Source organism: Rhagoletis zephyria, unplaced genomic scaffold (genome assembly GCF_001687245.7).
Source record: "Rhagoletis zephyria isolate East Lansing unplaced genomic scaffold, Rhagoletis_zephyria_1.1 Rzeph_scaffold_01885, whole genome shotgun sequence".
In the NCBI taxonomy this organism is placed as follows: domain Eukaryota; kingdom Metazoa; phylum Arthropoda; class Insecta; order Diptera; family Tephritidae; genus Rhagoletis; species Rhagoletis zephyria.
This window is the reverse complement of record NW_016158969.1, coordinates 68,501-82,886: the sequence shown is the minus strand read 5'-3', so window position 1 is coordinate 82,886 and position 14,386 is coordinate 68,501. Positions and strand designations below refer to the sequence as shown.

Sequence of the window (14,386 nt, the reverse complement as noted above, 5' to 3'; positions counted from 1 at the left end):
TATACATACATAGGTGGACGGACCTTGCGGTATTGGAACCAAAATAACAAGCAAGACAAAAATTATTGTAATAGTAAATCTTTTTTATTTATTTCTTTTTTTGTAATCTACAAAATAGAGACATATCAATATTTCAATTTTATATCTAGAAAATGCGAATTCATTAAAGGCTCTACAAAAGATCCGGTGGACGCAATTGAATTGCAGAATTTGTGAAAATGTGTTTGCAGTATTTGAATATGTTGACCTAATCTAAACTAGTCATGCACTGGATAACAAAATCAAATTACTTAAAACAAACTATAAGCGCTGCGTTCAATACAATTAAGGATATCAAGCCAGATGCTGAGGGATATTTTACCTTTTTTTTGGAGGCAATATCAATTTTTTGTGATGATAGAAGTTTTCTATTNGTGTCATAAATTAAAATGTTGAGTACACTTTCTAGGGACATGTTTGATATGCATACATAGGTGGACGGACCTTGCGGTATTGGAACCAAAATAACAAGCAAGACAAAAATTATTGTAATAGTAAATTTTTTTTATTTATTTCTTTTTTTGTAATCTACAAAATAGAGACATATCAATATTTCAATTTTATATCTAGAAAATGCGAATTCATTAAAGGCTTTACAAAAGATCCGGTGGACGCAATTGAATTGCAGAATTTGTTAAAATGTGTTTGCAGTATTTGAATATGTTGACCTTATCTAAACTAGTCATGCACTGGATAACAAAATCAAATTACTTAAAACAAACTATAAGCGCTGTGTTCAATACAATTAAGGATATCAAGCCAGATGCTGAGGGATATTTTACCTTTTTTTTTTGGAGGCAATATCAATTTTTTGTGATGATAGAAGTTTTCTATTTCATGATTCTCGATTATTAGAGGCATAAGAATATTTGAGTCTTTTAGTAGTACACATAAATATTTCGATATAATTACCGCAAAACTGTCTTCGAAAACGTTGTGTACATCTTACGTTGTTAACATTAACTTCATAGTAAATTAAGCATGGCAAGCAGCGTAGCCAATCAAAGTGTCAAACGATTAAATGGGATTGTAATGAGCTTTGGCTTTTTATGCTGCTAATGCAGCTGTGAAATCCTCCTAATACATTTTTCCTTCATAATTTCATACATATTATTTTCTATTTATTATGTCTGGGCAAAGTTGTTATGTAAATTGAGTTCCTATTCTTTTATTGCTGTTTTAAGTAGGACGTCAACGAATCAAGATCTCGTTTTAACCAATTAGCATTAAGACGAATTGTCTCCACGGCTTGAGATACAGTGCGCTCAGTTCCAGGGAACTGATTCTTCTTAAAGTAGTCTTCTACTTCAACTGCTCGCTCCTCCGATGCAAAATTTTCAATCAAATATTTTATAAGACGTGTAAGCAGAAAACTTCCCTATAAGGTAGTAAAATCGTAGAAGACAATTAGATTAGAAAAATGTATTTGTGAGTAATTCTACGCGAAGTGCTTGATCTTACTTGATATTGCTCTAATAGCTTTTGGTTATTGTCTTTGAAGAATTCCCAAGCCATATCGCGTCCTTTGGGGTTAACAGCGACAGCAACAATAACAAAAACTGAGTCTTGTGCGCGTACTTCTCCCTAAAATTGATAGCAATATTACAATTTTTGTATCAATTCAAAATTCTCGTATTTTTTTTATTTTTTTTATTTTTTGACTTACCGACATCGCAAAATCAATAACTTTACGCAATAAATCTACATTTCCAATGCAACCCAATGCACGCGAGATGCGGTCCTGTTCTTCGTGGAGGTCTGTGGAACGGTAAAGTTGCAACATTTCATTGAAGATTTTTTCATTACCGTCTTGCAACACGGCTTTATAGCAAGTTGAACGTAAATCAGCTGGTATGGGATTTGTTCCATCAGCGTGTTCTCGAAACCTGATGTCAAGATTAAAACTTATTCACAAACACAATGAGCGCCAATAGGCGGGTGTCTAAAACTCATCAATACAAAGCTTCATCCTCTTTTATTTCTAAATCACAGTAGATGAAGTCATCCGACTTGTGGCAACTTAATTGGAAATTGACATTTCTTCATGGTTGCGTACTGTGGATTTTGTTATGATTTAAAAATTAAATAATCTTATGCTTTGTATTAATACGTTCTGAAGAATATATGTAGGTACACTTACTTACCGTTTTTGTGCTTCTGCAATAATATCCTTACAACGGAACGATACCAAGCGCGATAAAACTAAGCTGCGCAACAACGTATCCAAATGATTTTCACCCTCTTGCACATCCCAACCTAATCGTTCAGCCACTGGACGATATAATTTTTCTCCATAACGGTTGAAGTGTTCCATTAAGTCGGTATGCGAAATTAATATATGCAAGTTAGCCAAAGAATTGGTGATAGCAGTCCATACAGTATAATTGGATTCATTGCGATACGAATCGATAAGTTGTAAAACCTGAGCAGTACTTGCTTGGCCCGCTTGCACCATAGCGAACATGTCATCGATCAAACCCAAACGATCTAGAGGCGGTAAAACCATTTTCCGCACAGCTGGCAATAATTTCTCAAGCATTTCTTTGGAATACCTCGTACGATAGAAACCGACTGTACCAGGATTTATTTTAACCCAATCATCGGCGCTCACATCATCCAACACCACTTCCATTGTCTTCTTATCTAACAAAAAGGTTTTTGCGATCTTGCTTGGATCGCGAGAAGTTGATACCGTCACTGGGATCACCCAGGTGTAATCACCATCTGGTGCTGACCCATCAGCAGTAAATTTGTTCTGCGTTAGCTTCAAAACCCGCTGATTATCACTTTTTTGTATAGACTCCACACTAACTACTGGAAATCCCTTCAATTTAATCCATGTCGACATCACTTTAGCCACAGGCTTCGAGCTCGCCTCTTGCAGAGCAGCCCACAAATCCTCCGTAAATGTGTTCTTGTATTGATGGCGTGTCAAATAGATGTTCATGCCTTTACGAAAGTCCTCCTCGCCAATATAATCGTGCAGCATACGAATAACAGAAGCACCTTTGTTGTAGCTAATTTCATCGAAAATCTCATCTATCTCACATGGATGGCCGACAGGCACTTCAATGGGATGTGAGTTTTTCAGCGAATCTAATTCTAAGGCTCGCGTATACATATCAGTCACGAATTGCGTCCAAATGTCATATTCTGGGAACAAGTGATTTACGCACAGGAATTCAACGAACGAAGCGTAACCTTCATTCAACCATAAATGTGTCCACCATTCCATGGTAACCAGATTACCTAAAAGATTATGAAATATGTGAGGATAGTTTCCAACTAAATTTGTATATAAAGAACTTTTGGAGATTTTTAGTATGATATTGTAACAGGTTTAACAATTTGTGCATTCTATTTGCGACTTTCAAATTCAGTATTCTTTTTACAATGTAATGGAAGATACTTGCAAACACAAGAAAATAGAAGTATCATAAAGCAAAGTAATTGCTTTGTTATTTTGTTTTCACCTGTGAAGCAGCACCATTTTGCAACGTGGCTCAAACAATAAAAAAAAAATGACAAAAAGCAGTCGTTTATTTAACAAATAGCCGCATTGTAGACATAAAATGCATCTTACCAAACCATTGATGTGCGATCTCGTGGCCCACAGTTAAAGCAATCGATTGCTTGCGCATAAGTGAGGTATTTTTCGGATCCACTAATACAAATGTCTCACGATATGTTACAAGGCCCCAATTCTCCATCGCACCGGCCGAAAAATCGGAAATCGCTATCAAATCCATCTTTGGCAATGGATATGCAATGTTGAAATAACTTTTATAATACGGCAATACTTTTGTGGCTACTTCGAGCGCAAAAATGCCCTGCTCCTTCTTGCCAACAGGCGTGAAAACTCGTACTATTATGCCATCTTCCGACTTGCCTTCGACATAATCGTATTCGCCAACCACAACCGCCACCAAATAAGTAGACATAATTGGTGTCCTATCGAAACTTATGCGGCGCAAATTATGTCCTAAATTTTCCTCCTTGACTTCTGGCATATTGGAAAGAGCAATTCGATCCAGTGGCACAATTAGTGCTATGTCAAATGTTGCCTTGATTGCGGGCTCATCCCAACAGGGGAAGCAACGTCTAGCATCAGTAGCTTCGAATTGAGTTACGCCAGCATAGCGCTCTTCGCCACCAGGTGTAAAATACTTGCTACGATAGAAGCCTTTCATCTTATCATTAAGCTCTCCGGCAAAGGACATTTTTAAAATGCCAGAGGCCCCTGCTGGTAGTTCCTGATCAAAAGTTAACGTGACAGTCTCATTATCGGTGGAATATGAAATATTGCTTGGCTGCAATTTATCGCCATTAACATCCAATTCAACTGAATTAATTTTTATGTCCAAGGCATTTAGCGTGATGCATTTAGTCGAGTCACATATCTATAAAATATAAATATATCTATTGATTAGTACATCTGAATAATGTAGAATAAAACTTATCTATATACAAAGCTTTGAAGCCAGGCCCTGTTCTAACCTCTTTAAAATGTTTCTTATCGAAAAATATTCTCGAATTGTAGATACTTAACAATCAAGAATTAGCGGGAAGATAACACTTATAATAAATGTATGTATGTATGTATGCATGTATGTATGTATGTAGTATATGAATATGAGCATTATCAAGCTAGTATGATGAATTTATATATTGTCAAATAGGCCAATTATTCTAATGTAAAACAGTTCTAATAAAATTCTTTGTTCGTTCTTGGGCAGTACGCACACAGGAATACTTATATGCATATAGGGTGGCTCAACAAGCTGCAAATTAAGTACTGCTGAGTCAACATTCCTAAACTAGTCGAAACGACACAGATTTATATAGATGCCACTCCGGCAGATTTCTCAAAAACTTTTTGGGTTTTTTTTTTTTTTGCTGTTACAACCTTTTGGTGAACAATTTTTTAAGCAACTATTTCGGCTTTTTTTCAAGAATTAAAGTTCGGATAGTGCCTTCCTTTTGCTGTACATATACTATTAACCGTGAACAAGGGTTTGGTTCCTTACAATATAAATATTTTCAACATTAAATATTTCCACGTAAGACCTGTTTATACCTTCATAGTCAGTTTTACTAGGCCTCCCTGTCAATGTGTTCTCCATATCCAGGCTAGTGATACGAAAAAAATCCATATTAAATATGTATCCATACTGAAAGGTGAAAAGCTTTTAACTTGTTTTGCCATTCTGATGACCTGTTACGTTCCCACTACAGTCGGGTCTACGGAACCAGAACGACCCAGATTTATATCTGGCCAAGGACACCACTACCAAAAACTTCTATGGGGTTTATATGGTGGGACAACAACAACAACAAGAGGCCTGTTACCTTAATCTGATAAATTATACTTATTTGTCAAGATTGGTTCAAAGTTCATTCACCCTATTTTTTTTACTAATGATCTTGGCGGTAGGATCGTTGCTTGATTTCTGAGAGCGTCAAATATTTATTTATTTTTAAATCGCTAATCTATGCATATCTATCAAAACGAAGCCACTTTTGCAGCACCCTGTTTATGTTAACGATTATTCCCATATTCTTTGTGTAAGATAATAATAGAAAAATCTGCGCAAAATCATTCCGGTTTCTTTGTATTCATTATCATAAATAGTGAACGGCGAAAAATATATGTACAGATGTAAGTGTATATCCACATTTCAGCATTCAATGCGGCTGAAGTGAAAGCAATAATGGATTACATGCATTTCACCCCTTCACTTAAGTCACATTCCATTGAAAATATGCCCAAGCCCTGACCAATATCAAAATACATGTGCATTCGTAAGTATACATAAGTACATATGTATGTATGTGGAATAAAACAAAAAAAGTGTATCTTTTTACATACATACCTTTAGGTTCACACTAGTTTTGCCCTCAAAAGTGAAAGCCTCCAGGTTCGGCTGTAACTCTAAATCATAGTGCGTTGGCACAACATTGGTTGGGAGACGCTTAAACTCCTTCTGACTCGATGTTGACATTTTTCTGTGAAATTGATTTCTATGACCAGCTACGTAATTTAGACCAACGTCGGCGGATGTGCGTGAAATAACTAAACCGTACTTCTGGCACAGATCACCCAATAGTGGCGCTTCAGTGTATTTAAGTGGTGCTCCAAAAGATGCGTTAGAGTAGTCGCGGTAGAATTGTTTTTGCTGTTTTACGTACTGCTTAGACGATATAGCACTATCCAGGTGTTCAGACAAATGACAATTTTCTGTGCATAAAAAATTTTCAAGTGGTGATAGCTGAGCACAATTTATTTTTGGAGACACAACAGAAGGCAGCTGGGATTGTTTTGAAGCAATTACGACAACAGCGATTGCAGTTAATTCGCGATAACAACGATATGAATACAAACGTGAACGCAATTCAATTGCAAATTTTTGCTTAATTTGCGGCTTTGACTGCTGTATTCGTTGGCGTTGCAAAGCAATTTTTATGCGGTGTCGCTTTTGGATGAATCGCGTCGAGCTAACGGGACAATTGCAACTGACAGCTGGAATGGGCATGCAAAAGGAAACATAAAAAGATGTTAGTGGATTAGTGTTGCCAGCGCAAAAAATTAGTACGATCTCCAACTGGAATAGCTTTGGCGATTGGCTTCTGTGGCCAATGGAAAATGGAACTTTCCAAAATAGAACAACAAAAAACAAGTTCGCATTTCATTTACATTTTGTTTTTATGTACATACATTGGTTAACATTTGAATGGTTATCTTTTGAATAAGGAACTCAAATATAAATATAATAAAGTATATGGCTTTGAAGCTGGTTTTTTCAAGTTACAAGCAACAAGAAAACTGTAAGGAAGTATTGTTTTACCTTTCAATAAATGCTGCGTGAACTCTGTATTTGCCTTTGCCAAATCAAGGCGTAATTTGCCCAATTCTATAATACATAATTAAAAACGCACAATTTAGATTAGACATTTTTGTTCTTAATAAAAACCAGTGACTACCGAGTTTAATACAATAAATTAGCTCGTTTTTCAACGATCAGTGCTCGATTTGGATTGCATGAAAAATGTGAAGCACGCGACTTTGTCAAACAGCAAAGTAAAAATAGCAACAACTATTCCTATAAGAACTACCCTATCGAGATGCTTTTTATTGGAGTGATGAATTGGAATACCGATTACCGTTTTTGAATTTCCATGCTTGCATGGCAGTGCGACACCCAGTCTTCAATGCATTTGAATACATTTCACTTTATAAACAAATTGAGATAAAAGTATTAAATGAAAGGAGCAACGTCCTATGCTCTGGGAAGAATGAGCAAGGAACGAAACTACTGATAAAAAATGGAAATACAGGTCGGTTTACGCTTTGTTTTTGTAAAATTCGCACACCTGAGAATGAAACGTGGAAATAAGAATTTGCATTTGCTCTTTTTGCTACTGTTCGTGGAATAGCAGCGCAATGTTGCTTTTCAGATTACGAATTTTACATAATTCTCGATATATGACATAAATTAAATTTTGCCATAATTCCATCCCTAAAAGCAATAAGCTGGTGAAAATATTACAAAGAAAGAGTTTTCAATAATTCTAAAATGTTAAAGAAAAAAAGTAATGATGCATTAGTTAAATTTTGGGTAACCGATAAATTTAATATGCATTTCATAACTGTAATTCATTATTTAAAATTTATCTAGCGACCTTATCCTCTTGTGCTGGCGTCCTTTTCATCAATTATCTTGATACATTTTTATAGATAAAAAAATGTATCGAGTTTCAAAAGTTTATCAAGTGTTCAGATACGAATTCTTCACAGTGTACACGAGAATAGGCAATTGACATTTGACAGTTAAGCTGACAGAGGTGAGCAGGGAGGAACTCGTTTTGTCGATTTTTTCTTCGAAAGGAATAATTACTGAAAATTAAAAATGCTGTCGAGGACTGCTTTACTTTCAGGTAATTTACTTGAATTTTATATTTAAAGAGAAGCAGCGTATTTGACTTGCGGAGTTCTTAGCAAAACGCTTTGACGGCTATTCATATGTTACGCGATTAGCAATGCGAAAGCCATCGTGGTTTATGTAATCGCCATAGGAGCAAATGTCAAAAAATGATATTTGCAACAAATAATTTTATAAAAATGTGATTTAAGTTTAATATTAAATACAATTTGAATTGCCAATTTCAGTGCAACGCCCGTTGGGTGTTTTGGCCATGAGGTCGGCATCAGCAGCCGGTTCGGGAGAAGTTGGTCGAAGAGAGCGACCAGAACATCCAGGCAAGGTGCGTTTGGGTTTCCTTCCTGAGGAGTGGTTCCAGTTTTTCTACAATAAGACTGGTGTCACTGGCCCATACACCTTTGGGGTGGGTCTGCTGACTTACCTCTGCTCCAAAGAAATTTACGTCATGGAGCACGAGTACTACAGTGGCTTGTCCCTTGCTATTATGGCTATTGTAGCCGTAAAAAAGTTGGGTCCAACAATCGCTGCCTGGGCTGATAAGGAAATCGATGTAGGTTTTGTTGCAACATTTCTGCCTATGCTATTAAGGCAACTGTTTTTGATATTAAAATGTAGAAAGTCGAACATGAGTGGAAGTCGGGTCGCGAGGAAGAACTGAAGGCCTTAGCTGATGCCATCGAAGCCGAAAAGAAAGAGCAATGGCGTGCTGAGGGTGCCTTGCAGCTTATGGATGCCAAAAAGGAAAACATTGCTTTGCAATTGGAAGCCGCATTCCGCGAACGCGCGATAAATGTTTACAATGAGGTACAACACAAACTTTAGTGGATAATGGTGTGAACAAAGTCAAATATTTCATTTCTGGATTTTCTTAGGTCAAACGCCGCTTGGACTACCAGGTGGAATGCCGTCACATTGAGCGTCGTATTAGTCAGAAACACATGGTTAATTGGATCGTTAACAACGTCCTTAGCTCAATCACTCCACAACAAGAGAAGGAAACTCTTAACAAGTGCATTGCTGATTTGAGCGCTCTTGCTGTACGCTCCAAATAGATCATTTACTATTTTAAATATATTTTGAACCGGAAACAAATGTATAATTTAACAATAAACTTGTAAAGAGAATACGAGTATATATATTGAGATTAAGTAATATCCTGTGCTCTTTAAATATATGTACAGAAGTGCTGGTAGAATGCGCTAGAGATGAAAATCATGGAAGTTGTTGTAGGGGGAGTTTATTTGTATCAGTTTGAAATGGAAAATTGTGTTTTAGGTCATTCCAAGAATGATAGAATACTACTTCCCTCAGTAGGGTCAGGTTCGTAGTCCCGGCTACGATGACAACAGTCAATAAACTATGCAAGGCGCATAGAGATGCGTAGGGATGCGCCTTGTAAATCATGTATTCGTAAAATGTTTGGAAAATAAGTATTTGGTAGACATACCAAGTTGGTATGTATGAAAAAACCAAAATGTCCAAATCTCGTTTCTAAAAATGCAACTCGGCTAATTAAAAAAATGGCAGCCCCGGAAACACGGTTGCCATTATTAGTTGTTTCCACCCAAACTTGGTTGTTTTTCTTTTATTTTTTCTAATTTGGTTTGGTAGTTTTTTCTCTGGTTCGGTTGTTTTCTTTTTTAATTAGAATTAGCAAATGTTTTCTTTAAAAAAGTGTTATTGCATACTTAGTCCCAAAAATGAACAAATGAATTTATCAAATTCCTATTTTTAATGTAACTTGTTTTATATGCACATAAAAAGTAAAAAAGGGGTTGAAGGCACAACTATTTCAATAATTTTTGTTTTCCAAAATACCAGCTATACATACTAGTGATGGGCGCGGGGTAGCGGGACTCGCGGGACCACGGTACTGCTTTAAAATTGGCCAGGATGGACGGTATCGGGAAGATCTGTGAAAATATGGCGGGCGGGGCGGGACCAAAATCCTTTCCCGACACTCCCGATAAAAAGATGTTTGAAATATGCACTTTTAATGTTTTATTGAGACGAAAACGAACATCAAAGCAAAACAAAATGATTGGCATATGCCAGATCTTTCATTTTAATTTTTATTATATAAAATTAATTTGCAAGACATGAACATTTTTGTCAACCTTCGATCGCTTTGCAAACCACGACACACACGTTGAAATCTCAACCGATCGTTTTAATTTGTTGTCCGTTTGTAGCCTGCTTTAGAGATTAATATTGGTACCAATGAGACCCCGGTACAATTCTGAAAAACGGCAGAAGGGCGGGTTCGGGACTTAAAAAACGAATTTCGAGATGGCCAGTATCGGGATTTTAGTCCCGTGCCCACTTCTAAGCTGTACCTTTTACCATAAGTTAAATTAATGTTGTTTTTTCCCAAAATTTTCATGACAATCTATCAAGCTTAATAAAATTTTGGAATTTTTGGTTTTTGTAATAAATAGGTGGATAACAAATTTGGTTGATTTTCTTTCAATGTGATTGTTTTTTTTTTTTAGATTTTGGAAGGTTATATTTTTAGAGATGGCAACCGTGCCCGGAAACTGTCAAAGCTTCGGCTCAACTTCTCATACGTGTCGTTTTCGTGTGTCGCTCTCGACGTGTTCATTTTGTTTTTCTGTGGCGAAAAAGGTAATTTATTGTATTATATTGAACAAATTATTTTTAAAGCGTGCAAGTTTTATTTAAATTTAAATAGAGTTTAAAGAAAGTGATATTAATAAGTAGCTTTCTTCTGTCAAATCGCTTGCACTAGCGAATGATTGCGAACCCCAGGAGTACACTTTTTTTTAACACTTATTTCCTGTTTTTTCACATTAAAGCAAAACTTACAACAGTCCAACAAAAATGGCCCCACCACAAAGGATGCGTGTCGCCAATGAAAAGGCTAGCAAATACGTAACCATGCGAGGCAACGTTCCAAAGTCGTCGGTAAGTACAAACAGGTTATTGCTGTTGCTAATAATATTTTAGTATTAATATACATACGTAAATATATACACATATATTTCGAAAGAACTAAATTACTTGCGTCTAAGGGTATCTTTCAACATATTGCTATTAAACAAATCTCCCAATATATTTACGTTAAACGGCCATAAAACTTTGATGCAAGAGTCGATATATTTTCTACAATGATGCGGCAATAACAAACAGGTGAAAGTGCCACGCCGTCGTTCTTCGTTTTAAACGATCCTTATCATTGATTTGTATACAATTTTGCACATACATTTGTATGTACATATGTACATTAGCACATATTTATGTAAAGCCCTAGTTATTACCAAGGCGCACGTATACATATATATATACATATACCTACATATATGGATGCGCCTTGGTTATTACTAAGCTAGATGTCCGTGAATTAGTTTATAAACAAAACCTTAAAAGATGTTCATGTTAACCTTATCAATTTTTTATATTTCCAGAAATCCAAAGATAATCAATACCCCGTTGGACCCTGGCTTTTAGCGTTGTTTATATTCGTAGTGTGCGGTTCTGCAATTTTCCAAATTATCCAGTCAATTCGGGCAGCGTAAAATCACCATGCAGCTAAATTAGTTATTTAATCTTAAATGCATGGAATAATCTTCCAACAGCCGATCATAAAATTACCACAACCGAACATACATACATAGTTAACTGATTTCAAGCAAATCTTTCAATTCAAATGTTTGTCGAATATTTTATATATCTAATTTGTATGCATTTTAAAGCGATGTTATAGTTTTGTATTATTGATATCAACATAAACTGGAATTTGCATCACTTGTACAGCAGAGACATTTTTTTTCGAAAGCATTCCTTATGGTGATTTTTGTGATTGGTTTTTTTTTTTTTTTCGGGCACCCTTATATTCACTGAATTGTGTATAATCTGCTCGATATTTAAGCAGTAACTAAAATTTAATTGAATTATGTAATTTTGTATAAATGTAATAAATACATAAATATTTAAAATTTTTACTTATTAAAAGAAGTTTATACAATTTCATTATGTGAACTGAATAAACGAAATTTTTTATTGCTAAGATTTATAGAAAATTTGATAGATTGCATCGGAAAAAGTATCACTTTAGTGCGGTAGGATGTGAAATGAAGGGGCTAAATAAACGATTCACAATAGGGGTATTCACCAAATTGAGCCAGTGGCCTGGCACTCTGGGGCAAATTAGCTCAAGCAACGACTGTTGTCATGTAAACAATGAAGGACGTATTATACCTACTATACGTATTACGTATGTCCTTTAAGAGACAATGGCCATTTCAATTTATGATTAGTACCGCATCTACATACATATTTGTGATTACGTATGTATTTGTACTCGATTTGTTATTATTTTCCAAACAACGGTGCATACCTTCAGTACAATTACAGTATAAAATGGCAAACTGCGCAGGAAGCCCATCTCGCATTAATATTCTTGCTACCAAAATAAATTTACAGTGTATTTATGTTCACACCCGTATGGAATAATCGATATTACTTCGATATCGATTTATCTGAAATGAATTTTAATCAATCAATTTGTAACATATTCATTTCCATGTAAACAAAATAACAGCTGATCACAGTTTATTTGGTATTATAAAAAAAAAAATTTAATAAATTCGTGTGAATGCGCCGGCTATTTTATACGTATTTTAGTGCTATGTCAAAAAATAAAAATAAGAAGTCATCAACTGCGGCGACAACAACCACTGCCGATACGAAATGCGAAGAGGGTCCAGTACAGATGGATAAAAGCGGTAATATATGTATACGTATCCTGGCTAAACCCGGCGCTAAGATGAACGGAATCACAGATATTGGAACTGAGGAAGTAGGGGTGCAGATCGCAGCACCACCCACAGAAGGCGAAGCCAATGCGGAGCTGGTAAAATATCTGTCCAAAGTACTGGGGTTGCGAAAAAGTGACGTATCATTGGACAAAGGATCCCGATCACGCAATAAATTGGTTATGGTTAGTAAAGGTGTCTCTACGCCTGAAAATGTGTCCGCAGCGTTAAAAAGAGAGTGCGAGACTTAAAAAACTAATAAAGGAAATTCTGTCGCATTTCATTGATTTTACGATGTACTATGTCATTGAGGTAAACAAATGTCTATTGTATTTTATTTATTGTTTCTTAATCTGCAACTAAGAATCTTAATTCTAGTATATTGTATGTAATAGATAAATAAATCTGGTACATTTTTTATTGACAACAATCGCTGTCGTAGGCATCATCTCTAATCCAACCGAAGAGAAAGTAACCAATTGTAAGGCCCAAAATAATGGCTAAGCACAGCCAATAATTAAAAGTCATAAATATTAGCATGATCAGCATTGACAATGTAACTTGAATTAAGAACAATAGAGTTTGTATGAGATGAGATTTTGCTAGTATTTTCTTAAGTAATTGTTTACTTTTCAGTCCCGCGAATGTATGACATACTGGGTCTACTTGCTCTTTATTTTTCCCAATTCGTTTAAGTTCACGTCGAAGAAGAAACTGCCGTAGAAATTTTAGAGCTTCATATAAAAATGACAAAAGAAAGACAGCAAGAGCTGATAGTGTAAATTCGGCGATAGATTTAGGGGACCAATTCTTCCAAAGGATCGTCTCACAATGCCCAGCATGAAACTAGATTAGGGAGGAAAACATTATGGCCAGTCTTGGGTAGCCTGTCTTTCTTTTTTACTTACAAGCATCATGTGCGTACAAGAGTCATCCCTTTTTGTGTTATATTCGTGATGATCTGCGTTCATTGTAGTTGTGATGATTGGTGATTAAATTTAAATAAACGAATATTGATATATTTTTTTGATTAAACTGGTATGGAAAAAGAAAATACAAATGCGACGATTGTTTCAGTTCAAACTGGGTATCGCAAAAAACTATAAATATTTTTTTTATAAATTTAGCTCATAGTTTATTTTTTCATACTGGATAATAAATTATCATAAAACAAAGTTTTTGTTTTAAATTGAAGTTCATCCTTTTGGCTATAGCCGCTTGTTAAACCTTTTCAATTCGGTTCACGCATTTAAGCCAACATTATTTTTGTAGGGATTCTTGTATCTTTACATTCCGGAGTCCTTACTCCCTCTTTATGTAATACAAAGTTCCCCCCCTGTTCGGAAATCGATCAATGACGAATGTATGCAGGGGCTTTTCTACATTTCATCCACGATACATATATAATTGATAGGAATGTCCAATACGAGAAAACTATGGTTAAACGCCGAATTGTTTGTAGCACAAATTGACCATTTCCCCATAACTTGTAGTTTAGAATTAATGATGCTGCGAATTGGTGAATTTAAAGAAACTAAGAACTTGGTAAAGATGAAAGTTTCTGTTTGCTAAAATATTTTGACAACTTTACCTCTGTAGTAATTGCATTTAGTTTTATGCATACATGCCCAA

General features: G+C 35.5%; 5 protein-coding genes across 7 annotated transcripts; 3 read left to right on the top strand and 2 right to left on the bottom strand.

The window, feature by feature from the left end:
- Positions 1-623: 623 nt before the first annotated feature.
- On the bottom strand, positions 624-7,589 carry LOC108365476 (puromycin-sensitive aminopeptidase-like). Of its 2 annotated transcripts, XM_017619509.1 has the most exons (8): positions 7,201-7,589; positions 6,885-6,950; positions 5,913-6,559; positions 3,623-4,439; positions 2,184-3,288; positions 1,706-1,925; positions 1,501-1,623; positions 624-1,417 (listed from the first exon to the last, which is right to left on the bottom strand). In XM_017619509.1, the coding sequence occupies exons 1-8, from the start codon at positions 7,262-7,264 to the stop codon at positions 1,208-1,210; spliced, it is 3,252 nt and encodes a 1,083-aa protein (XP_017474998.1). In that variant the 5' UTR covers positions 7,265-7,589; the 3' UTR covers positions 624-1,207. The 2 variants fall into 2 exon arrangements, with proteins under 2 accessions (XP_017474998.1, XP_017474999.1); XM_017619510.1 differs by lacking the exon at positions 6,885-6,950 and having other exon boundaries at positions 7,201-7,588.
- A 247-nt stretch (positions 7,590-7,836) lies between these two features.
- On the top strand, positions 7,837-9,191 carry ATPsynB (ATP synthase subunit b, mitochondrial). The gene is made up of 4 exons (XM_017619511.1): positions 7,837-7,974; positions 8,207-8,529; positions 8,595-8,783; positions 8,852-9,191. Exons 1-4 carry the CDS (start codon positions 7,947-7,949, stop codon positions 9,029-9,031), a joined length of 720 nt encoding a protein of 239 aa, XP_017475000.1. The 5' UTR covers positions 7,837-7,946; the 3' UTR covers positions 9,032-9,191.
- A 1,303-nt stretch (positions 9,192-10,494) lies between these two features.
- On the top strand, positions 10,495-11,945 carry LOC108365474 (stress-associated endoplasmic reticulum protein 2). Its single transcript, XM_017619508.1, has 3 exons — positions 10,495-10,604; positions 10,796-10,904; positions 11,405-11,945. Exons 2-3 carry the CDS (start codon positions 10,821-10,823, stop codon positions 11,513-11,515), a joined length of 195 nt encoding a protein of 64 aa, XP_017474997.1. The 5' UTR covers positions 10,495-10,604; positions 10,796-10,820; the 3' UTR covers positions 11,516-11,945.
- A 273-nt stretch (positions 11,946-12,218) lies between these two features.
- Positions 12,219-13,559, top strand: LOC108365473 (UPF0235 protein C15orf40 homolog). 2 transcript variants are annotated; one of them, XM_017619506.1, is made up of 3 exons: positions 12,219-13,066; positions 13,197-13,334; positions 13,391-13,559. In XM_017619506.1, the coding sequence occupies exon 1, from the start codon at positions 12,595-12,597 to the stop codon at positions 13,003-13,005; it is 411 nt and encodes a 136-aa protein (XP_017474995.1). In that variant the 5' UTR covers positions 12,219-12,594; the 3' UTR covers positions 13,006-13,066; positions 13,197-13,334; positions 13,391-13,559. The 2 variants fall into 2 exon arrangements, with proteins under 2 accessions (XP_017474995.1, XP_017474996.1); XM_017619507.1 differs by lacking the exons at positions 13,197-13,334; positions 13,391-13,559 and adding an exon at positions 13,133-13,150.
- LOC108365472 (high affinity copper uptake protein 1-like) lies at positions 13,077-14,324 on the bottom strand. Its single transcript, XM_017619505.1, has 2 exons — positions 13,663-14,324; positions 13,077-13,600 (listed from the first exon to the last, which is right to left on the bottom strand). Exons 1-2 carry the CDS (start codon positions 13,723-13,725, stop codon positions 13,172-13,174), a joined length of 492 nt encoding a protein of 163 aa, XP_017474994.1. The 5' UTR covers positions 13,726-14,324; the 3' UTR covers positions 13,077-13,171.
- Between the last annotated feature and the right edge of the window lie 62 nt (positions 14,325-14,386).

What these genes read in the sequence shown, in the direction of transcription:
- ATPsynB (XM_017619511.1), top strand. Translation starts at nt 7,947, where the DNA reads ATGCTGTCGAGGACTGCTTTACTTTCAG. An exon ending in GGGCTGATAAGGAAATCGAT is followed by an intron (nt 8,530 to 8,594) that starts GTAGGTTTTGTT and finishes ATTAAAATGTAG; the next exon opens with AAAGTCGAACATGAGTGGAA. An exon ending in CGATAAATGTTTACAATGAG is followed by an intron (nt 8,784 to 8,851) that starts GTACAACACAAA and finishes GGATTTTCTTAG; the next exon opens with GTCAAACGCCGCTTGGACTA.
- LOC108365473 (XM_017619506.1), top strand. Translation starts at nt 12,595, where the DNA reads ATGCGCCGGCTATTTTATACGTATTTTAGTGCTATGTCAAAAAATAAA.
- LOC108365476 (XM_017619509.1), bottom strand. Translation starts at nt 7,264, where the DNA reads ATGTATTCAAATGCATTGAAGACTGGGTGTCGCACTGCCATGCAAGCA. An exon ending in CACGCAGCATTTATTGAAAG is followed by an intron (nt 6,560 to 6,884) that starts GTAAAACAATAC and finishes TGCCCATTCCAG; the next exon opens with CTGTCAGTTGCAATTGTCCC. An exon ending in ATTGCAGAAGCACAAAAACG is followed by an intron (nt 1,926 to 2,183) that starts GTAAGTAAGTGT and finishes TCTTGACATCAG; the next exon opens with GTTTCGAGAACACGCTGATG.
- LOC108365474 (XM_017619508.1), top strand. Translation starts at nt 10,821, where the DNA reads ATGGCCCCACCACAAAGGATGCGTGTCGCCAATGAAAAGGCTAGCAAA. An exon ending in GCAACGTTCCAAAGTCGTCG is followed by an intron (nt 10,905 to 11,404) that starts GTAAGTACAAAC and finishes TTATATTTCCAG; the next exon opens with AAATCCAAAGATAATCAATA.
- LOC108365472 (XM_017619505.1), bottom strand. Translation starts at nt 13,725, where the DNA reads ATGAACGCAGATCATCACGAATATAACACAAAAAGGGATGACTCTTGT. An exon ending in CTTGTACGCACATGATGCTT is followed by an intron (nt 13,601 to 13,662) that starts GTAAGTAAAAAA and finishes TCCCTAATCTAG; the next exon opens with TTTCATGCTGGGCATTGTGA.